Source organism: Capricornis sumatraensis, chromosome 4, assembly GCF_032405125.1.
Source record: "Capricornis sumatraensis isolate serow.1 chromosome 4, serow.2, whole genome shotgun sequence".
NCBI classification, from domain to species: Eukaryota; Metazoa; Chordata; class Mammalia; order Artiodactyla; family Bovidae; genus Capricornis; species Capricornis sumatraensis.
The window spans coordinates 127,488,794-127,513,877 of NC_091072.1; the positions used below are offsets into that span (position 1 = coordinate 127,488,794).

Sequence of the window (25,084 nt, forward strand, 5' to 3'; positions counted from 1 at the left end):
CTGTTTCCACTGTTTCTCCATCTATTTCCCATGGAGTGATGGGACCAGATGCCATGATCTTCGTATATTTAATGTGTAGCTTTTGTTAAACTTATTTACATTAAAGTTTTTTTCTTCCTTTAAAGAAAAAGATGCATTAAAGACTATCTGTAACCCACAAAGCCTAAAATATTTGTCTTGTGGCCCTTAACAGAATAAATTTTGCCAACCTCTAGAAGATTTTCACAAAAGGTGCTAGAAATGTTACATGGAGACAATGCTAAGAACAGAGTCCTTGGCATGCAGCCACTGAAAACATACTTTCAGATTGCTGTAGGCATGTTTTGTGCATTATTTACCCACAAAGAAATCTGTCTTAAATAAACTACCATTTAGCCCATGTTCCTCTATCTTTTTTAAAAAAAGTATGACATGAGGCTACTACTTAATTCCTTCTTGCCAAAGCCAGGATACATAAAATCTGCCAGTATTCTCAATTTGAGGTTAGTCAGAACCCATACTGTCTTCTCTTGATCCTGACTCCTTCCCACACTATCCTTTAAATGACCTCTCTTATCTGGTGGAATCAGCATTAATCTTATTTGTCATAGTTTGCAGAGTTTATCATAATATCAAGTTCAGGTCTATAGATGTTTCTCTTCTCTTGCCATTATCCATGATTCAAAAAATCACAGACAGCTATTTCAAAGATGTAGACCTAGTTTAAGAAGCTGGCTAAATTTAAATCGCTCTTGGGATCTTTCAGCCACCTTGAACATCAATTTATTGTCTTAAATACTTGTTACTTCTTCAATTTATCATTCTTTCTCCTAGACCAAATATGAAAACAGGTATGTTTAAAAATTTACTTTCTTGTTAGCAAAAATATTTTAACGACATGATCTCAAATAGAGTAACCCTATTCCTGCCTCATTACTGTTGTTGTTCAGTTGCCAAGTCGTGTCCAGCTCTTTGTGACCTCATGGACTGCAGCACGCCACATCTCTCCATCCCTCACCATTTCTCAGAGTTTGCCCAAGTTCATGTCCATAGACTCAGTGATGCCATCCAACCATCTCATCCTCTGTTGCCCTCTTCTCCTTCTGCCTTCAATCTTTCCCAGCATCAGGGTCTTTTCCAATGATTGGGCTGTTTGCATCAGATAGCCTAATTATTAGAGCTTCAGCTTCAGTATCAGTCCCTCCAGTGAGTATTCAAGGTTAATTCCCTTTATGAAAAGGAAAAAAAAAATTATTTCCTTTTTTAAAAAACAAATATACTGAAACAGTGGTTTGATTTTAAGAGGAAAATATTGGTTTGTCAGTAAACCAACAAAGAAACTGGTGTTCCTCCTGCCAGAGTTTGTAAAGGGGGCTGACCCAGCACAGCAGCTGAGCGTCAGTGGTGCTTGTCCACCACTAAGCGTCCAGAAACTCTAAGGTGCAGTGTGAGAGCTGTGGGAACCCACTTTCCAAGAATGAGGTCCTCCAGGTCACACATGTGTGCACACATCCCAGGATGTGGCTGTCCAGCTCTATGCAAGTCTGCGGATTTTAGGCTTTGTACAGTTCCCCAGGCCTTGTTGTAGATGCTCAGCCAGGTATTCTGGTGGCATTGTTTCACATATTCTCACGAATTGTGATATTTTGACCTTAATATTTAACACAATGAAGTGTTTTTGTAAATTAGAAATTAAGCCAAATCAGTACAGATCCTCAGTGATGACAGTGATATATTAATAATTATGAAAACCTTGTATATTCATTCATTTCTTCATACAACAATATTTGTTGAGCCTCTGTTATGGGCCAGCCATCATGTTGGTTATTCGGGACAGTGTTGAATAAAAGATAATCCTGGACATTATGGAAGTTATAAAATAGTGAGGGAAGCAAAGTTGCAAAGTATGGAACTATGATATGGTGCTATGATAGGTAATCACAAGAGAGCCTGGCTGCTGGCAATTAGAGAAGCCCTTCTGAGGAGGGATTATTTACACTGAGATTTGGAGAATAAAAGGGGGCCAGTCAGGCCAAGAGGAAGAAAAAGCCATCTAGACGCAGGGAACTGCATAAATGAAGGCCTTGAGGCATGTTCAAGGATAGAAAAATGCTACTAACTATCCTCATATTATAGGTAGAAACACTGAAGGACAGAGCCGTTCAGTAAGATCACAGCTAGTAAATCAATTTAGATCTCTGATTCAAGGCCTATGTTCCAACCTTCTAAATTTTATCGCCTCCTAAGTAACAGACTAATCTCTACAAATGGTTTATTTCCTAGCCAAAATTTAGAGATTGTTATAATTCTGCCTACCATATTGCCTTTCCCACAAGAGTGCTTAGATAGATTTTCTTTATGCATATAGTCTTCTGAGGCAATTTCTTAAAAAATAAATCTTCTCTCTTATGTGTTTATCAACTGGAGTTAATGCTCTCACCTGTCCCCCTGGCCTGAGGATGCTTGGCAATGTCTGGAGACTTTTCTGGTGGCCGTGACTCTGGGAAGAGTCCTACTGGCATTTAGAGGGTAGGGGCCAGGGATGCTACTAAATATCCTTCAATACACAAGACAGTCCCCACAGCAAAGACTTTTCCAGCCCCACACGCCCATGCACAGTGGTAAACAAGCCATCTGCCAATGCAGAAGATGCAGGAGAAGTGGGTTCGATCCCTGGGTCAGGAAGATCCTCTAGAAGAGGAAATGGCAACCCAGTCCAGTATTCTTTCTTGCCTGGAAAATTCCATGGACAGAGGAGCCTGATGGCTCCAATCCATGGAGTTGCAAAGAGTTGGGCACAACCTGAACACAGCACAAATGTCAATAGTATTAAGACTGAGAAACCCTGTTCTGTCGTAAAGGCTGTTCGGATACTGGTTTATATTATAGCCCTGAATGCACATGAATAAAAGATTTCCCACAATACCTCTATAACCCATCACTTTTACCTACTACATTATACAGAGAACAGAACTTCCTTTTTCCCTATGGACAAATGGGGACAGTTCTTCCAGGCATAGCACCCCAGGGGCAGAGTCTCCATTTTTTTTAGGCTGGACCTGAGCTAGAAGTTGTGGGGAAAGCTGGGTATGATTTTGCAAGGGAAGCTCCCAGAGTAGGGAGGAAAGAATCCTGCAGGGATTTCAGCACTGGAGGTGTGATAGGGAGGATGGTGGGAGATAGAGTTGGTGGCCATAGCTGTTCATCATTAGGGATCATTCCTAAATGAGTATTAAAAGCTACCGGAAAGCCTGTATTAATCTCCTTTTCCTTCTGTGCCCTTTTTACATTTGATTGAAAATGGATTTGATCTTGGAGCCCTGGCCACCTTGAAATTTTGGCCACATGTGTTTAACTGCGAAAGTAGAATGAAAGCTAGAACCTGGGGTTTGTTGTGCAGCATGTATCACTTAGATTTAAAAATAACTTTGCTATGTGTAAGACCAGGATAAATTTTAATTTGCAAGCCCTAGTGTGCATTTGTGAAGGTTTTGGTTTGTCACCTAGTGGACAGCAGGTCCACATTACAAAAGACCCAGACACACGCAGTAGCATGATAACAAGCATTGCGGGGAGTGGGAGGCTGAGCTGCCAACTCCTGAGGAAGCCCCACGAATGTGGGTAGGGTCATTGTCCCAGAGGTAGCAAATTCTCATGGCAGCTGGCAACCAACTGTGGTTGAATAAAGAAACAAAAAACCTTTTATTTGCTGCAGACCTCCCTGACTTCCTGGACAAAAAAATATCTCTTTAAAACAAACTGATTTTCAAAAAAAGTAAGACTTTTTTGAGGCAAGAGCTGGATATGACTGGACATGTACATATGCATATTATATATATAATATGCATGTGTGGGTGTTAAAGCCTCTTCAGTAATGTCCAACTCTGTGCAGCCTATGGACTGTAGCCTGCCAGTCCACTCTGTCCATGAAATTTTCCAGGCAAGAATACTGTAGTGGGCTGCCATCCTCTCCTCCAGGGAATCTTCCTGACCTAGGAAATGAACTCACGTCTCCTGCAGCTCCCGCATTGCAAGCAGATTCCTTACTCCTGAGCCACCGAGGAAGCACTATATATGATACATATTGCAATTATTTTCTCAGTTCAAATCATTTGAATAGACAGGAAAAAGAGGAAGTTAACAGATGTCCAACATCTATGAGTTATTCACATTGAGTATATTCTGGTATTTTACTGTAATAAAAAAGGTTGATGAATAGCAGAAACCAGTCAGTCTTTATATTGCTCTACATTTTGTCTTCCTACTGGGTGTCCCTGGTTCCTACTGGGCTTCCCTGGTGGCTCAGAGGTTAAAGTGTCTGCCTCCAATGGGGGAGACCCAGGTTCGATTCTTGGGTCGGGAAGATCCGCTGGAGAAGGAAATGGTAACCCACTCCAGTACTCTTGCCTGGAGAATCCCATGGACGGAGAAGCCTGGTAGGCTACAATCCATGGGGTCACAGAGTCGGACATGACTGAGCCACTTCACTGGGTGTCCAATGTTTTCAGTTTTTTTTCCCTAATTGTTTTTTTTAAATCAGCAATTCCATATTGAGTTGATTGTGATTAAATTTCAAGGCCAACACACAAGAAGTTCTCAGTTGTACTCATTGTTTCAAATGTATCTCAATGACAATTTGTTACTTTCTAAGAAACCATAAAAAAGAAATAACTTAATTGTTACATTAGTAAACACTCTTATTCATGCATGTCCAATATTAAAATAATTTACAGACTAACGCCTCAGATTAGGGGAATTATTTCAGAGTCAATAGGATATGTTTTTATTTCTTTTCTCATATGAAACATTCCTATTAGGAATTTTAAAAAATCCTTCCTAATACTACTAAACTGAAAATGAGTATAATTTAACCTCATATTGTTCAAGTACAGAATTTGTTGATTGTATTAAAACTATAGCTTTGTATGAGATTTGAGAGCCATCTATCTGTAAGAATGCTATTGTGATACCTAGAATTTATTACACCCTAAATACATGCCAAGCAGTATTCTAAGTTACTTACATGAATATACTTAGTTCTTAAAACATATCCACATGAAAGTCTATTTCCATTAAGTTTTCCTTTTTGCATGTAAACAACTGTGTCCTCTCGCTTCTTTTAGAACCATCTCTGTTTTTCATCATTCCGCCTTTGCCATCATTAGTTCAATCATTGTTTATAACTGAAATCTTTTCCTTATTACCATCTATTCTCTTTTTTCTTATAAACACTTTTGGGTCTTAATTGAACCTTCTTTAGCATTCGCTTATCCCCCTCAGCACTAATACCCTATTAACTCTTTCCTTTCAGCACCAACTTTTTCTCTAAAAACAATTGATGTATACTCTCTCTTTCAATTTCTGAATCAGCTGTCTTCTCTTACACTATTTGCCATCTTCCGATCATTTCCTGATCACCTAATTTTAAACCCAGTGACCTTTTCTTCTTTCTCATTGCCTTTGATCCTTGTGTAATTTTGATGTTTTTTGTTACTCTCTTCATCTTTAAATTATTGTCTTCCTTAATTTTGAATCACACTACACTCCTAGCTCTCTTGTCCTCTCTAGCCTTTTAAAATGTTTTCTAATTTTCATATCCCATAAACAAAGAGCATCTTAGATTCTTCCCTTGTCTTCATTAAAACACAAGCATCCAATTCCTCCTTCTAAAGCTTCTGTTTCTGTGTTTAATGAGACCAACCTTTCCCAAGTGACCGCTGGCTGGAAGCTTCAGTCTGATACTTAACGTTGCCATCTCCTTCCTATCAAGTCCCTCTAGGTCCTATTCTTTCATCCTTTTTATTCTCACAACCATTACTCTTAATTCAGACTCATAGCACTTCATGCCTGAATTATTGCAACTGCCTCCTAAGTGGTCTTCCTACATCTGGTCATTCTCTCCTCTTCAGTTCACCCACTGTATCACTGCTAAGACCACTTGTCAGAAATCACTGCATTGAATATTTTCTCCCCTACCCCAGCTTAAGATCTCCACAATCCTCCATTGCCTGCCAGCTAAAATCCAAACTCCTTAGAGCTTTTTGGAGAGCTCCCAGTTTATCGCCAGCCATATCTTCCACTCCTCTACATACTGCTATTCATCTTTAAGCAATTTTTTTTAACTCTGTCCATGCCTTGTGAAATGCCAATCTCCTGCTTTCTGACTCTGTTGAATAGTCAAGGCAAACTCAGTATCTGCATTAATTAGAAGGGCTCCCCTCTCATTATCCTTATTATTAAAAGTTCTCTCTCTGTTTTGATCTCTTTGAGCCACTCTTATGGCTTTTATCATGTGTTAATTTGTGTGGTTAATTAAGTTCATGTTTTATCTCATACTATTTTGCCAACTAGATGGTAAATCACCTTCCTTCTGTATGAAATTCTCCAGTGCCTCCTCATCGCTTCCTGGATAAAGTTTAGATTCTTCACCTGGGTGTATGATTCTTGCAATAATCTGGCCCCTATCTCCTTCTCTTCTTACAGCTCCCATGTTCGTCTGTATATCCCAAAGGCCCAGCCATTCCTGGTCTACTGTGTTTTTTTGGGGGGTGGGCCGCACTAGCAGCATGTTCAATCAGGAATAGAAACCACCACCCTTGCATTGACTGTACAGAGTCTTAACCACTGAACCACTAGGGAAGTCCCATCCATGTGTCATTCTGCAAACACTCCAGATACTTTTAAGCCTGTTTGCCTTTGCTCATCCCATTTTATGTGCCTCGTATGTCTTTACTCATCTTACTGGCAAAGGATGCCCCTCTTTCAGTAGTCAACCCAGGTGCCACCTTCTTTAGGATGCTTTCCCTGATGCCCCAGCCCATGAGTTGCATATCTATCCTGCTTCCTTGGTACTCATGCCTTGCCTCCGTTCATATGCTGACCTGTGTTTCCTAGAGGACCATGAGTTTCCTGGGGGTTGCAGCACTTTCGTCTTCTCACCTATATTTCCAGTACCCAGCCCAGGGGCTCTTGATGAAGTGAAATGAGACAGGCTTGGCATGGGGAAAGCCAGCTGGTTATGTAGGTAAGTCTCCACCAGGTGGCATTTACTTAGGTGAATTCACCATGACTCTTGCCCCCTCTTCTTAATATCTTCTGCTTCTGTTAGGTCCAGACCATTTCTGTCCTTTATCGAGCCCATCTTTGCATGAAATGTTCCCTTGGTATCTCTAATTTTCTTGAAGAGATCTCTAGTCTTTCCCATTCTGTTCTTTTCCTCAATTTCTTTGCATTGATCGCTGAAGAAGGCTTTCTTGTCTCTTCTTGATGTTCTTTGGAACTCTGCATTCAGATGCTTATATCTTTCCTTTTCTCCTTTGCTTTTCACCTCTCTTCTTTTCACAGTTATTTGTAAGGCCTCCCCAGACAGCCATTTTGCTTTTTTGCATTTCTTTTCCATGGGGATGGTCTTGATCCCTGTCTCCTGTACAGTGCCACAAACCTCATTCCATAGTTCATCAGGCACTCTATCAGATCTAGACCCTTAAATCTATTTCTCACTTCCACTGTATAATCATAAGGGATTTGATTTAGGTCATACCTGAATGGTCTAGCGGTTTTCCCTACTTTCTTCCATTTAAGTCTGAATTTGACAATAAGGAGTTCATGATCTGAGCCACAGTCAGCTCCCGGTCTTGTTTTTGTTGACTGTATAGAGCTTCTCCATCTTTGGCTGCATAGAATATAATCAGTCTGATTTCGATGTTGACCATCTGGTGATGTCCATGTGTAGAGTCTTCTCTTGTGTTGTTGGAAGAGGGTGTTTGCTATGACCAGTGCATTTTCTTGGCAAAACTCTATTAGTCTTTGCCCTGCTTCATTCCGCATTCCAAGGCCAAATTTGCCTGTTACTCCAGGTGTTTCTTGACTTCCTACTTTTGGATTCTAGTGCCCTACAATGAAAAGGACATCTTTTTTGGTGTTACTTCTAAAAGGTCTTGTAGGTCTTCATAAAACCGTTCAACTTCAGTTTCTTCAGCGTTACTGGTTGGGGCATAGACTTGGATAACTGTGATATTGAATGGTTTGCCTTGGAGACGAACAGAGATCATTCTGTCACTTTTGAGATTGCATCCAAGTACTGCATTTCGGACAATTTGTTGACCATGATGGCTACTCCATTTCTTCTGAGGAATTCCTGCCCGCAGTAGTAGATATAATGGTCATCTGAGTTAAATTCACCCATTCCAGTCCATTTTAGTTTGCTGATTCCTAGAATGTCGACGTTCACCCTTGCCATCTCCTGTTTGACCACTTCCAATTTGCCTTGATTCGTGGACCTGACATTCCAGGTTCCTATGCAATATTGCTCTTTACAGCATCGGATCTTGCTTCCATCACCAGTCACATGCACAGCTGGGTATTGTGTTTGCTTTGGCTCTATCCCTTCATTCTTTCTGGAGTTATTTCTCCACTGATCTCCAGTAGCATATTGAGCACCTACTGACCTGGGGAGTTCCTCTTTCGGTATCCTATTATTTTGCCTTTTCATACTGTTCATGGGGTTCTCAAGGCAAGAATACTGAAGTGGCTTGCCATTCCCTTCTCCAGTGGACCACATTCTGTCAGGCCTCTCCACCATGACCCGCCCGTCTTGGGTTGCCCCACAGGCATGGCTTGGTTTCATTGAGTTAGACAAGGCAAGAATACACGGAAGAACTGTACAAAAAAGATCTTCACGACCCAGATAATCATGATGATGTGATCACTAATCTAGAGCCAGACATCTTGGAATGTGAAGTCAAGTTGGCCTTAGAAAGCATCACTACGAACAAAGCTAGTGGAGGTGATGGGATTCCAGTTGAGCTATTTCAAATCCTGAAAGATGATGCTGTGAAAGTGCTGCACTCAATATGCCAGCAAGTTTGGAAAACTCAGCAGTGGCCACAGGACTGGAAAAGGTCAGTTTTCATTCCAGTTCCAAAGAAAGGCAATGCAAAAGAATGCTCAAACTACCGCACAATTGCACTCATCTCACATGCTAGTAAAGTAATGCTCAAAATTCTCCAAGCCAGACTTCAGCAATATGTGAACCATGAACTCCCTGATGTTCAAGCTGGTTTTAGAAAAGGCAGAGGAACCAGAGATCAAATTGCCAACATCCGCTGGATCATGGAAAAAGCAAGAGAGTTCCAGAAAAACATCTATTTCTGCTTCATTGACTATGCCAAAGCCTTTGACTGTGTGGATCACAATAAACTGTGGAAAATTCTGAGAGAGATGGGAATACCAGACCACCTGACCTGCCTCTTGAGAAATCTGTATGCAAGTCAGGAAGCAACAGTTAGAACTGGACATGGAACAGAGTGGTTCCAAATAGGAAAAGGAGTACATCAAGGCTGTATATTGTCACCCTGCTTATTTAACTTATATGCAGAGTACATCATGAGAAACGCTGGACTGGAAGAAGCACAAGCTGGAATCAAGATTGCCAGGAGAAATATCAATAACCTCAGATATGCAGATGACACCACCCTTATGGCAGAAAGTGAAGAGGGGCTAAAAAGCCTCTTGATGAAAGTGAAAGAGAAGAGTGAAAAAGTTGGCTTAAAGCTCAACATTCAGAAAATGAAGATCATGGCATCTGGTCCCATCACTTCATGGGAAATAGATGGGGAAACAGTAGAAACAGTGTCAGACTTTATTTTTTTGGGCTCCAAAATCACTGCAGATGGTGACTGCAGCCATGAAATTAAAAGATGCTTACTCCTTGGAAGAAAAGTTATGACCAACCTAGATAGTATATTCAAAAACAGAGACATTACTTTGCCGACTAAGGTCCATCTAGTCAAGGCTATGGTTTTTCCTGTGGTCATGTATGGATGTGAGAGTTGGACTGTGAAGAAGGCTGAGTGCCAAAGAATTGATGCTTTTGAACTGTGGTGTTGGAGAAGACTCTTGAGGGTCCCTTGGACTGCAAGGAGATCCAACCAGTCCATTCTGAAGGAGATCAACCCTGGGATTTCTTTGGAAGGAATGATGCTAAAGCTGAAGCTCCAGTACTTTGGCCACCTCATGTGAAGAGTTGACTCATTGGAAAAGACTCTGATGCTGGGAGAGATTGGGGGCAGGAGGAAAAAGGGACGACAGAGGATGAGATGGCTGTATGGCATCACGGAATCAATGGATGTGAGTCTGAGTGGATGCTGGGAGTTGGTGATGGACAAGGAGGCCTGGCGTGCTGCAGTTCATGGGATCGCAAAGAGTCGGACACGACTGAGCGACTGAACTGAACTGAACTGATTCACCATGACTGAGGGCCTGGCTCTCAGTCTGAATGCCTGGAATCGTGGCTTAACAAATCGTGACTAGATCCATCTCATAAAGGTAGAAGCTTATTATCCATACTCACAGAGGCTGCTATGTGATTCCAGCATGCTTAAGCACTAGGTATGGAGTGAGTGGACTGGGCTTTTGCTGGCATTGACCCTGACCTGGGCACTCTGCCTTTGTTTGCATGTCACACAGGAAGCCAGTTCTCCTCATGTGTTGGCAGCCAATCTATTTTACTTCACAATGGCTAATCACGTGAGTTGCGTGTGGATTGTACTGGCCTCCTAAAGAACAAGCAACCTCACTTCTCAATTATTGGGTAGAAATGGGCGTGCTTTCCTGTAGCTTCTGTGAACTGATTCACCCACATGTAATAAGTCTTTAGTAAACACTGGTGTCATATGATCAGGCAGTCGCTGATTAGATAAATAAATGCCACTAGATAGAAGATTATTTGCAAGTCTAACCATGGCAAAGTAGCATAAGACATACTGCCCATGATGGCATTGCTGGAAAGCTATATTACTCTTCAAAATTTCCTTTACCTCTTTTACATGTTTCTGTTTTCTTCACATGCTGCTTGCCATCACCGCCACCAGGCACTGGGACCTAACCAAGCACTTGGCACGCTGAGCTTGCTCTCTGTCTTCTCTGCCTTGCCTGTCTCTTCTGCTGCCCTGACGGCTGTCACCACAAGCTTCCCCTCCTCCACATCTCCAAAAGCAGTTTCATTTCTTCTACTTTCTAAGTCAGAATGTGCCTGATGCTCACCTCTGAGGTCCACGGTCCAGTGCAGGCTCTGCCAGTATCTTCAAGCTGCATTTGGCGCTTGCCCATCTCTGACTTCCGCCCTTCTCTCAAGGTTGTATGCTCTGCTTTTTAAATTTTTATTTATTTTTTTGCTGTTCAAAGCAAATTTATTTATTGTTCCTAATCAACACTATTAATAAATCTGGGATTCTGTATGTTAGGGATTTTTCTTAACCACTAGATAGGTCAGAATTAGAATAAATGGTGAGCAGTGGGGTATGAAAACATTTGATTTTCAAGGGAGTCATATTTTTCCATCAGTTCCACTTCACAATATTTTACTGTGTATTTTTCCCCTCATCTTTCTGATTTTGAATTTCACTGGGTAACTGATTTAAAAAAACAAATGAACTGGTATTCCACTATGGAGAACAGTATGGAGGTTCCTTAAAAAACTAGGAATAAAACTATCATATGACCCAGCAGTCCTGCTACTGGGCATATACCCTGAGGTGTATGTTTTAGAAAGAAACAACTCTGAGTAAAGGGAAAATATCAGACCCCCCATCCATGTGATATTAAAGTCAGCTTACAAGAAGAAAACCAGCCTTTTCATAAGAAAGTACTTCTTTTCCCTTTGGTAGTGGTGATTTTTATACTCACACCATAACATGCAGACAGGCTACACAATTCCAAAATTCAGCACCATATGGTTTTTTAATCTAACAAGAAAAATACATTTCTTCTCACTTCTCAATTTAGGATATCTTGATTCTAATTTCTAGCTTGGTGTGAACTTTTTATTATTTTAAGTGACTGAGAGATTACTACCAATTTTAGTAATTTTATCTTAAAAAAAACTATAGATTTTTCTGTCGCATAGTAATTTTTTTCCTCTCTCTATTTGTCCCTAAATATTTTCACATATGGAGGTGGACTTGGCAACCCACTCCCATATTCATACCTGAAGAATACCATGGACAGAGGAGTCTGGCTGACTTTGGTCTCCATAGAGTCACAAAGAGTCAGACACGTCTGAAGTGACTTAGCATGCACATGTTCGCATAAACACATTCACATAAAATAAATTATTCACATGAAACAAATTGTTCACATAAATGCATTGTAGCACTGTGCTAGTCATTCAGAAAGTTAGTCACTTACCAAAGAAATGAAATAATATCTGCCCTCAACTTGTAAGCATTTACTATGGGTATGCCAATCTCTGTGCAAAGTCTTTTACATACCTTAAATAAAATCCTTAAACAACCCTCCAAAAGGTTTAATCCTTAAACAGATTTCCCCATTTTACAGATGAGTACATTGAGGTTAATAACTTGCCCAAGTCCCAGTTCTGGAACAGAGTAGAGTTTGAAGCTGGGCTCACCTAGCTTTCTTGTACACATTCTTTCCCCTGGGTGAGTTGATTGTTTTCGGAAGGTTTTATGGAACTCCCCCCATACCACGACAACGCACAATGAATAGTAACTTTCTTATATTTCATCCTTTTCATTCTGTCATTTTCCACTGATGGGAGAAAAAGTGATTTGGGGATATACATGTGGCTTTATCAGTCTATGTCAGTCTTGGGATGCCACATAGAAAATGTGTTATTAATATATGACTTCAAAAAAGTGTGTCCTGGCACAGTTATGAAGAAACAGATCTTTAGATGTAGAAAAGAGTGTTTTAAAAACGTGAGTTTGCTGTACAGTGTGACTTTGTGTTTTTATAGCTGATGAGGAATATGAAGATGGGATTGAAAGGACGTGTGACACTCTTCTTATGTGCATTGTGACTGTCCTGAACCAGGGCCTCAGGAATGGTGGAGGCGTGGGCGATGTGCTGAGAAGACCATCGAAAGATGTAAGCTGCAGAAAAATAGTTTTTCACGGAGCACACAGTCTTTTTTTTAACCTTTCTTAACAGCATTTACAACCCAGTTTTTGTTTATAGGGTACTCCATTTTATGTTGTTTGCTATAAAAATATAATGGTAGCTATTGAAAGCAACCCATTGTATAATAGAATTCCATAGAAATAGCAAATGTCCTAAAAATCTATATATGTTAGTAGGTCATGACATCTTAGCAACTTTGAACTGTATATTGTATGACAGCAACAAAATCATGACTTCTGACTTTATGGAGGAGTTTGATTGTTACATAAATAACAGAAACCAGGCTGTCTCTTGTCTCTCGGTTTTTGCAGGCGTGGAGATTTACTCTTTGCCTCTGAATAGGGACAACCTCCATTATTTGTCCACAAGGAATATCTGATCTGAACGGATTCTAACAGGATTTCATATATCAAAGTGGCAAGGCTGAAAAACTTCTCATTGGTGGCAGCATCTCAAGTCCCCCCCTGGGAGCTTGAACAAGTTCAGTCCTCTAACTGGCCAGCCATATCACATTGTCCAGCCATCTCACGTTTCTTCATCTATGAAACACCTAGATTATCTGATCTCTAATGTGTATTTAATAACATTTATCAAGTAGAAATATGCTCGAGTTGTTAATGTACTTGACCCTATAAGGCCAAGAGCAAAATCTCCTTCAGAAATGGACAGACCGTTAGATGATACTCAAATTTCCAGTCTCTTTGATCTTTGGAAATGGCATTTGTTTACCTTCTGGGTAGCTCCTGGGATAGGAGCCCACTGCACCAAAATGCATTTAGCATAATTACATGTAAAGTGATTTTTAACACATGATAAATCCCTCCTTTGGAGAAGAAAAGTACAAGTCCATGGAAGGAGTCTGGGGACAGACTGGAAAGTTTTCCTCACAAAACTTATAAAGTAAACGAAGATAGAAAATGGGTCTTATTTTTTCCAACTTGGAATACTGCTTATAGTCATTGAGCAAACAGTTATTGAATATGTACTTTCTGCTAGACAATATGCTAAATCAACATGCCTTGAAAATGTGAGTTTGTATACATACATGATAGAGGGGTTTTTTTTTAATGTTTTTAAAATGTTTTATTTCAGGAGCCCTTGTTTGCCGCCCGTGTGATATATGACCTTCTTTTTTATTTCATTGTCATCATTATCGTTCTGAACTTGATTTTTGGGGTTATCATTGATACTTTTGCTGATCTCAGAAGTGAAAAACAGAAAAAAGAAGAAATTCTAAAGACCACGTGCTTCATCTGTGGTGAGTGTTCTCAAGATACTAAAATAAGAGAAAAAGAAACTACCCACTAGAAAGGAGGGGATGGAAGGATTTTTTGTTTGTCATGCCTTGGGAAAAATTATTTCAAAATGAAAGCTGGACAAAATTCAGATTATGTAACTGAGCATTGGACCGGGATACTCTGCTTCCAGAAATAGAAGAATCACATCCCAAAGCTCTCTTGTCATTATTTCTGCCATTTGTATGATTCTCTAACTGTAGCATGTGTTGCAAAATGCCAGAAGGTTCCACCAACTGGCAAACAGATTTTTCATCACAATAACATATTGATTAAACAATAGAGTGATTTTTATTTTATTTGGTTAGACTATGAATCCACAGATGACTGTTCCAGCAGCTTGACCTCTTTACTCCCTGGCAGCACTTTGTCTTCCATTCTGAGTTCTGCTTTCTCCCAGTTTCTGTCTTTCTCTCCCCGTCTCTCACACCCTGTCCTTTTCCTCTTCCTTTCTCAGACCCACCCAACTTTCCTTTCGTCCTCATTATGTCCTTTGGCTCCACCCTCTGCTTCATAGACCTCAGCCTTTTCTGGCTTTAGTTGTCTCTTTAGCTGGCTTAGTCATCCTAGGATCCTTTCCCCTCCTTTTCTTTTATAGAAGCTATAACATGGATGTAGTTTTGCTTTCTTTCTTTCTTTTTTTGCCTGCTGCGCCATTGTGACATGCGGAATATTATTCCCCAACCAAGGGTTGAATCCAAGCCCCCTGCCATGGAAACACAGTCTTAACCACTGGACTGCCAGAGAAGTCCCCCTTTCCCCTCCTTGAATAATCACCAACTCCTGGGGATACTCAACATCTATTTTTCCGTATTGAGCTGAAGTCACAAAATAAGCATAAGGGCTTCAACATTCATTATATAGTAGATAACATAGATAACATTTATTCTATGTAACTTAAACTGCACCCTCAGTAATCCCCTTCCTTCCTCAGTTCACCTTTTGTCACCTGTCTCTTTTCCCTGAATGGCTCATCCAAGCCTTCCCAATGTCACTCCAACAGGTGGAAGTGTGCCAGATGTTAACCTGTAATAATTGAGCTGTTTTCCAAGGAAACAAGCACAGATTCAACATGCCCGTCTCCAGGGTATCCACAGTCTATTGTGAAATATAGAAAAAAAAAATACCATTGCTGTCTAATGCATTAGGGAAATGATAGAGAAGTTTAAAGGTTGTTAACATTTCATGGGTCTGTAGTAGAGGGCATAGAAAGTTAGGAAAAGTTTCCTGGAATAGATGGTGATGGAGCTGATGGTAAAAGATGGAAAGGAGAGAGCCATATGAAAGTGGGCAGAAGCACAGTGGCTAGCATAATGAAAAGCATGGAGAGGAGAACAGATGAAAAGAATGTTCATTTCCTATAAACAGATGAAAAGAATCTTCATTTCACAGTTTGATGTTGCTAAAGTGAAAGTTTCAGAGCAGGGTATGCCAGCAAAAGAGACTGGCCAGGCTATGCGTGACCTCTTATGTTAAAAAGTTTGGACTTTATCCTTATGGTTTTATTATAGATGGTGAAGATGGTGAATCATTATAGAAATTTAAATAGAAGATACAGGGTGTAATTATTATTTTCAGTCACTGTGGCAGCTATGGGAAGTTGTTCATCGGGGAACAATACTGGAGGCAGAGGAGCCAGGTGGAGGCTTATTGCCATTGTCCAGAAGAGGTAAAGAAACCTTGATCCAGGACAGGTAGTGATGGCAATATTCAGGGTAATGGACAGAGTTAAATATTGGAGAGGCAGAATCTGCCTGCCAGTGCAGGAGATGCAAGAGATACAAGTTCAGCCCTTGGGTCGGAATATGCCCTGGAGGAGGAAATGACAACCCACTCCAGTATTCTTGCCTGGAAAATCCCATGGACAGAGGAGCCTGGGCTACAGTCCATGGGGTCGCAAAGAGTAGAACATGATTGAGCTTGCATAAGCACACACAGAATCCTTAAATCTCAGTGGTTTGTAATGGATATGAAAGAATGTGGGTGCCCAGGTGGATGATAGTAACAAAAGTTGAGTCTGAGAATGGAAGAATAAAAACAATTTTAGGTAGGCATAGGCTGAATTTGGCTTTGAAAGTACTGAAAATGAGGTGTGTACTAAGTTGGACCATAAAAAAGGCTAGGTGCTGAAGAATTGACGCTTTCGAACTGTGGTGTTGGAGAAGACTCTTGAGAGTCCCTTGGACTGCACGGAGATTCAACCAGTCAATCCTAAAGGAAATCAACCCTGAATATCTATTGGAAGGACTGATGCTAAAGCTCTAATACTTTGGCCACCTGATGGGAAGAGCCGACTCATTGGAAAAGACCCTGATGCTGGGAAAGATTGAAGGCAGGAGGAGAAGGGGATGACAGAGGATGAGATGGTTGGATGATGTCACCAACTCAAGGGACATGAGTTTGAGCAAGCCCCAGGAAATGGTGAAGGACAAGGAAGCCTGGCATGCTGCAGTCCATGGGGTCGCAAAAAGTTGGACATGACTGAACGACTGAGCAACAACTGAACACCCCAGTGGGATACACCCGGCACAGAGGTGAACATATATGTCTGAGGCTCAGAGAAGGAGACAGTACTGGGGAGTCCTCAGCCTGAATGGGATAGAAAAAGCTAGTGTGGAGGAAGGCTTCCAAGTAAGAAGAGGAGACAATGGGATTCAAGTGGAAAACATCAGCAAAGAAAGGGGATCACGGACACACAAGAACTATCCAGTATGAATGGTGTGAGGACAGCCAGGCACAGATGGCACGTGAAAGTGAAAGGAGAAAATAGCCTTGGGAAGAATACAATAGATTATCAACTGTGCCCAAGCAGAGAAGGCCAGTAACATGAATTGAAACACAGCCTTTGAATTTCTTGTTTAGGAGGTTTTGGAGTCTTAGGAGTTTCCATGTGGATAAGGGCAGGGACCAGATTGCACAGTGCTGGGGAGGGACTTGCTGGAAGGAAATGACACAGAAAAGAGTCTTCTCTTTATATGTCTAGATTAGGTGGAGGAACGCAAGACTGACATGGCGTCAGGAAGATGTTGTACAGTAATTGGGGGATTTGAGAAGAGAGTTATATATTAACAGAAGGGTGAGCCTCACAGAGGAAGAAAGACAACTGCCTTTGAAGAGTTTCCTGTGTCTCGTGGTCTTTGCCTTTACCCTGCTTCCTCAAAGCCTTTTTCTTCACAATCACAATGACTGTTGTGTCAGAACCCTGCCTCTGAAACATGGGCTCTTTGGAAAAACCTGTCAGTACAATGTGAATCTCATCCTAAGGCATGATCCTGTCTCCCCTATTCTAACAAGAAAAAGCATGAACAGCAAATAAGTGCATCACTTCACCCCCATTCCTGCTCCTCTGAGCTTTCCCTTCAATATCAAAATCCTCTCTGGCTTTTCAAAGTTATCAAAAAGCTTGTAACCTATAAATTCCTTAAAATATCACATTAAGCTTCTTCCCCAAATGGAAGTGTTTGTCTCAAACCTCAACATGAATTTCCTGCTGACCTTTTCTTCTAGCTCAGGTTGCACATTCTCTGGGTCCATCACAAGGGCTCAGACTTTCTCAGAACCCATGATTTTATCATTGACTCCTTGTGTCTTCCCTCTGCTGACCTCTTTAACACAGCTCTATGCAGTTTATTGCCAAATATGTGGCCAAGGCTCCAGACTCTCTCCAAACTTTCATCCTTTGTTTTCCACAGTTGATTGACATTTTAAAAGGTATGACTTCCTGGCAGCCAATTTTACCATGTCTGCGAACCCGTACATCATGCCTCTCTATCTCCCTCCTCTAACCCAGCAGCTTATCCTGACTTCCATATTGCAATTGATGACAACCTACTGGGCTGGCAGCTTCTCCATCATTCTAAGCATCTCCTTTTTCCTCTTCCAGATGCACTGCTTACCACGTGCTAATGAATCTGTTTTCACAATCTCACTCACTTCCTTCCACATATTCCCACAGCCACACCTTGGTTTTTCAGGCTTACCCTGGCTCATACCCCCAAATGACCTATTCAGTGCTGCCAGACAAAATTTTCCACATTGAGCTCATCATTTCCTTATTCAAAAGACCATCAATAGCATTGTACAGACTATAACTCAAAAACGCTGATTTTCCTGGCATGTAGGATGCCCTGCAGTTGGGCCTCTTCTTTTTTCTGCCTGTCTTTCCTTCCACTGTTCTCCCATGTATAGCTCAAGGTCTGGTTCAACGTGTTACTCATCTTTAACTCTTTCTTCTGTTCTCAGTTATGGTGTTTCTGTTTAGAATGCCCAAACTCCTAGGCTGTTGAACGACCACCCTCTCTCTGAGACCCAGATCTAAAATTGTTATTGAATGAGTTCAGCATTCTCTGGTCTTACTAATCTGGAGCAAACGCATTCGCTGCTAAATTTTTCAATCATGATTAGCTCTAGGGTACTGTACGTATTCTCCGTAGCCTTATCTCCTCTGTTGGATACTATGCATTGCCATGTTATAGAAAGTAAATGAACTTTACAGTCACATATATGTGGGTCTACACTGGTTCCCCATCCTGGCTTTGTGATCTTAGCCAAGCCTTCTTTCGCCTTGAAAGTGAAGAATATGCTGCCATGTTTTGGGGTTGTGGTGGCTATAAATGAAGTCTTGTATATAAAAATCCCTAACTCAGTGCTTAGCTGAAAGTAAGCTTTCAATACGTGGTAACTTCTCTTCTTTAGGAGATCAGCATCTACATCTTACCCATTTTTATGCTTCCAGTTATTGGGTTGGCTAAACAGTTCTTTTGAGTTTTTCTGTAAGATGTAATGGAAAACTCCAGATAAACTTTTTGGCCAATTCAGTATGTATTGGAGATTATTCATAAATATTTGCTTAATGAATGACTATCCAATTAGTCACCTCCAAATTAACATTGTCTCTATACTTATGTGGCTTATTGTTTATAAAGGAAAATAAAGCAAGTAAATCCTAAATTACTCTATACTGTAGACAAAAACCTTAATTTCACTAATTCCAAGTTACTCCAAATTTTGTTACATGTAGGGTATAGTTTCTGTGGCATACACATATCCACAGGGATATATAGTGTGAGATATCAAAAAGTATTGGCTTCCCTGGCTCAAATGGTAAAGAATCTGCCTGCAGTGTGGGAGACCCAGGTTCAATCCTTGGATTGGGAAGATCCCCTGGAGAAAGGAGCTGGCAACCTACTCCAGTATTCTTGCCTAGAGAATTCCATGGACAGAGGAGCCTGGCCGGCTACTGTCCATGGGGTCACAGAGTCGAACACAACTGAGCAACTAACACACACACAGATCAAGAAGTATTAGATCAATGTAGTGTATTGTTCAGAAACTTCATATTTATTCAAATATTTGAGAGGCCATTTAGGTAAGTTAACCAAACAACAAATTTAAATAGTATTTTTTTATACTGGAACAACTGTTTTGTAAAGTAGAACAAATTTAGTATGAACATTTAAAATAAATTAGAAACTTAAATATTGAAAAGTGTTTCCAAGTTCCTATAGCTGCTAATCCCTGTGACCTCAGTAACTTAAGGGTTCTTTATCCTCTGCCCTCAAAAAGCAGAAATATGTATAAAGTGTTGTGATCATGTATATGTAGATATGCATTCATTCCTGGAATCGCTTATTACATATAAGATCTAATATATACCACTGAAAGTGAAAGTGGCTCAGTCATGTCCGACTCTTTGTGACCCTGTGAACTATACAGTCCATGGCATTCTCCAGGCCAAAATACTGGGGTGGGCAGCCGCTCCCTTCTCCAGGAGATCTTCCCAACCCAGGAATCAAACCGAGGTCTCCTGCATTGTAGGCAGATTCTTTACCAACTGAGCTATCAGGGAAGCCCAAATATATACCATATATATTATAATAATATATCTTCAAGAGTGATTTAAACGTGGGATATTTGGGAGTTGTATTAGAAGACTATAAAAGAGTTGTGTTTAATCTAGAAACGGTTCTTCGAACAGTCTGGTATTAAATTGTGATCCAGAGGGGAATATGGTATCAAATAACAGGAAAGGGATTCTCCGCAGTAGGAATTGGCTCTAGGAATATTCCAAGGATACTCATAGTAGCGTTTGCAGAAGAGGTAGGTACTGTGACAGGCAATGAGAGCAGATGGGACTTCTAAGCCTTAAAGACATGACCAGGTGTATCAGTTATGATTCAGAAAACAATTGCTTAGGGATCCAGAAGGCAGTCATGATAGGGTGGTGATGAACACGTGACAGAGCTGAAGCAGTAAGCATGGAAACAGTTTGGCTCTGTTGTCCACATTAACTATTAATTTTGAATTACTAGAGGCTGAAGTGCAACAGAATAACAAAACGGAGAAAGGTCAGAATTCCTATCATAAGGAGAGTCAGATTCCTGGAATTAAAGATCTTTCTAGATGCTTGAATAGGAAATAAAGGTTATTTGGTGAGGAAAGCATCTGTGTTCTTCTCTTGGTATGTTAATTCCTCCTCTATACCTTATGCGTGATTTTATTCTCTTATATGTTATGCACTGTTTTATTCTCTTATTCTCTAAACTTATGCATGAAAGTCATTCATTCATCTATTTGTTCAATACTTATATCCACAGTGTAGTAGGATCTTGCAGTGAACAAAACCAGACAGAAAGCACTGTCATCATGGAGCTTATTTTCTAACACACATACAGTGTCAAATGATGACAAGGACTAGGAGAAAAATAGAGCAGAGAAGAGGAATAGGAATGCCTGGCTGCTGAGTGGATATGTGCCCTTACCTTAGTCGTCCTGGGTGTGAAACACAGCATAAGTGTAGTCTTCTCATTGTTCCGGAAAAGTTCGTATTGGGCACACAGAACTCTTCTTACCCATCCTTTCTTTCTTTTTTAGTCATCTCATCCAGTGCTCTGGCTTTCATTGTTGTTTTATGTCATTTATCCTTGAACTAGTAGAGTTACATCGTGAATGCTCTTTTGGAGTTCCCAGCTTCCTACCTAGCATCCCAGCATTAATTTTTCTATAGGCATCTTAAGCGGAACCCATCCCATATCAAACATATCCTCCCTTTAAAATCTCTTCCTTCAATTTTTTTCCTCTTGATTTGTTGATATTACCTTAAACTCGCTCACCAAGTCAGAAAAGTCAGTCATCCTTCATTCCTACTAAATCTATACCTCTAATTGGACATCAAGCCCTCTTCAGTTTTCATTTGTGAGTCCTCTTCAATCTCTTATTCATATATTCAATTATTCTGTCAACTTTAGTTGAATGTCAGCTGTTTTCCAGTTGCTATGCCAGGTGCTGGTAATACAAAAAATAAATCAGACAATAAAGTAGTAGAGCCTAAGGAATCAATAGAAACAGACAAGTTTTTGCAGAAAGACACTGAAAGGATCAACCAAGGGAGTCAGAGTGGTGCCAGGGGTTGAGCTGGCTCTTGGAGAAGGAATTCCTATAAAGTGGGAAAGAGACTAGATAGAGGCATAGGATTTTCAAAGGATTTGGTGTGTTTGGAGAATAGTGAGAAAGTCAGGGCGGCCACAGGACGTGTGCAGAGTGGATAGTTAGTCCCTGAGTCTGAGGGCAGCATCAGGTTTGGTGGACAGGGACTTCATTAGCAGAAGAGAAGAAGGGCTAGAAACATAAATCTTTGATTAGTTGAGTTTGACATGCCTGTAAAGTTATTCAGGAGGCAGCGGGAAATAAAATCCAAAGTTGAGAAGAAAGGTCGGTACTGGGAATAAAGATTGAGAAATCATCAGCGTGATGCTGGTTGAAACCACACGAGTGGACTGTGATGCTTAGAGAGTAAGATCTAATGATGATGAAAGACAACCAGTTTCCCTCCGTTACATGCCTCCTCCCATGCTCTGGCCCCCTGGACTCCCACCCTCTCCTTTTCTCTCACAGTCTTCCTCTAAATCCTGTCAGCAGAAATTACTTAAAGCGCAGCACCCAGTATGCTAGGCTCCACTCAGAAACCTTCAGAATAAAGTGCAGGCTCCTTAGCTTTGTGTGTAAAACTTTTCAGGGTTTGTGCCAAATGTACCATTTCATCTTCATGTCCGAGCGTTCCCTCCTGACCATACAAGAAGAATTGACAGTACCCCAAACAGGGCATTTGCTTTCATCTCAATTTTTGCTGTGCTATTTCCCCTGCCCAGAGGCAAAAGAACATAGATTTGGAGTCAGGAATATTTTTATTTAAATATTGGCTGGCTTTTCCACTAAGTAGAGGTATTAACATGAGCAATCAATGAAATCCCTCTGAATCTCTTTTTTCACATGCTGAAAGGTCAGATTGATTATTGTTGTTATTATAGCATATTTAAACATCTTCATAGTTCTCAGCATAAATAGGTGCTCAGTAAAAATTAAGTACCCTTTCTTACTGATCATCTCTTCTCTACTTGCCAAGGTCATGTTTCATAGGTCAGACGTTTACAACTTTATGCCTTGTTGAGACCTTTTAAAATGTATCTGATCAGCACTCGTTTTGCCCTCCTTTATATTTCCTTGATAGTTTATACCACTTAGAATGTAATATAATTTGTCTGTTTCCTTTACCCTATTATGGATTGATTGATGGTAGACATTATCTTTTTATCTTTATAGATCTATGTACCTTGCAACAGGTACGTAGGTAGGTAATTGTTTGAATTGGATTCTAGGAGAAAGCTACTTTAAAATTTTCTCCATTTTTCTGTAATGGCTCTGTTGAGATATAATTTACATAACCTTATGATAGACTGATTTAAAGTATACATTTTCAGTGGGTTTAGTATGTTCAGAGTTGTGTATCTAGCATCATAATTTTATTTTTTAATTTATTACTTTACAATATTGTGGTAGTTTTTGCCATACATTGACATGAATCAGCCACGGGTGTACATGTATCATCATAATTTTAGAACATCTTCATTGCGCTCTAAAGAAACCTCCTGCCCTTTGGCCATCACTGTTCCCTTCCTTCCCATCAAACTGACCATCCTCCTCAGCCCTAGGCCACCACTGATCTAGTTTCTGTCACTCTAGATTTGCCTGTCCTAAGCATTTTGTATAAATGGAATCGTATCATGTGTGGTCATCTGTGACTTGCTTCTTTCACTTAGTGTGTTTTCAAGGTTCACATTAGCATGCACCAGTACTTTCTTATTGCAGAAAAATATCCATTGTACGGATATACCATACTTTGTTTATCTTTTTATTGGTTGATGAACATTTGGGTTTCTACTTTTTAGCTATTATCAATAATGCTGCTACAGACACTCATGTATATGCTTTTGTGTGGACATACATTTTTTTCTAAGAGTGGAATTGCTGGTAACATGGTAACTCTGTGTTCAAGTTTTGAGAAACTGCTAAACTATTTTTGAAGTATAGGAGGGTTCCAATTTATCCATGTCATCAATACTGCTATTATTTGTTTTTGATTATATGCATCCTAGTGGAACATCCTAGGATTCTATGAATCCTAGTGACATATTCCTTTTTTTTTTCTTAAAATAATGAGCATTTATTGAAAGACTGCATGAGCAATTTAAGATAACAAATGTAGTAAGCAAAAGAGCCATCATGGAGAGCCAGGTGCTTTAATTTAGCAAGACCCGCAGCCCCACCATACGCTACTACCCAACTTTTTTCTCAGCTTCCCCCTTTCTCTCTTTTCTAGGGCCATTCTAATTCCCTCTCTCTACCTGCGGCTCTGCCTCCTGATTTCTGCCAGTTTGCAACTTCTACTGCTTCATTGCTTTCTGCTTATATTCCACTCTTTCCTGAATCTCTTCAATTCTGTTGTGTTCTTAGTGATATACTCTTAATTCACTCAATTAATATTTTGTTCAGTGCTGACTATGTGCCAGGCAATGTTCTAAACTACAGGGACCACTGTTGAAGAAAAGAGACACATATATCTACCTGTGGACATGCAGTAAATAACCAACATAATAAGCTCATGTCTAAGTTCCCAGATAAAACATTATGCCTTTCTTTTGTGCTAATTAGCAGGCTGCATTTTTCTTGCACAATAATTTTTACCTATATACCTGAGACTTGTGGTCCAGTTTAATTGAACACCTTTGATACAGCTATTTTCAGTCTGTTTGGAGATGAAAAACACTGTAAGACGAAGGAAAGCGTGATCAAAAGTATCAGTAGAAAGGGAGGGACAGACTGAATAAAACAATCAAATTAAGCCACATTAAGAAAGTGAGGTTTGAGAAAAACTAGCAGGCAAGTGAGTTAGTCCAAGAGATATCAGAGAGAAGAGAGCTGTAGGGAGAGGAAACAGTTCAAAGGCCCTGAGGCAGGGATCTTGGTGCCAGGAAGAGCAGAGAAGCCCTTGGTGGCTGGGGAGAGTTAGCCAGGGAGAGGAGATGGGAGATAAGATTAGAAAGGCTGGAGGGCCACATCACATAGGGTTTAGCAAGCTGCTATTGCATGGGATATATATATATATATATTTTTTTTTTTTTTTTTGCATGGGATATATTTAAACTCAACAATTATTCATTATTTTTTCAATTTTTGGCTTAACTGTGGATCCTGTATTTTCCCTGGCAACCCTACTCATCGGCCATTGTAAGAAAGTTGACCTTTTTTCTGAGGAGATGAGGAACCACTGCAGGTTTTAAAACAGAGGAAAGACACTATCCTACTCAGGTTTTTAAAGGGCCACTCTGGCTGCTGTGTTGAGAACAGACCTTAGAGAGGAAACATGGAAGCAAGGAGGCCTGGGGGTTATTTGGGTAAACCAGATGAGTGATGATAATGGCTCGAACCAGAGTGGTAGCCTTGCAGGTGGTGAGAGGTGATCAGATCCTGGGTATATGTTGAAGATACAGCCAAAATAATTTCTTTTTTTTTTAATTTTTTAAAAGTATTTTAATTGGTAGAAAATTGCTTTA

At 40.3% G+C, this 25,084-nt stretch overlaps 1 protein-coding gene across 3 annotated transcripts in view; it reads left to right on the forward strand.

Moving 5' to 3' along the window:
- The window catches only part of ITPR2 (inositol 1,4,5-trisphosphate receptor type 2), a 598,268-nt gene that overhangs the window by 501,334 nt on the left and 71,850 nt on the right, over positions 1-25,084 (forward strand). For all 3 annotated transcript variants that reach the window (XM_068970194.1, XM_068970196.1, XM_068970195.1), the window contains 2 exons: positions 12,737-12,867; positions 13,993-14,158. In XM_068970194.1, the coding sequence (XP_068826295.1) occupies positions 12,737-12,867; positions 13,993-14,158 (297 nt within the window). The remainder of the gene's footprint in view (positions 1-12,736; positions 12,868-13,992; positions 14,159-25,084) is intronic.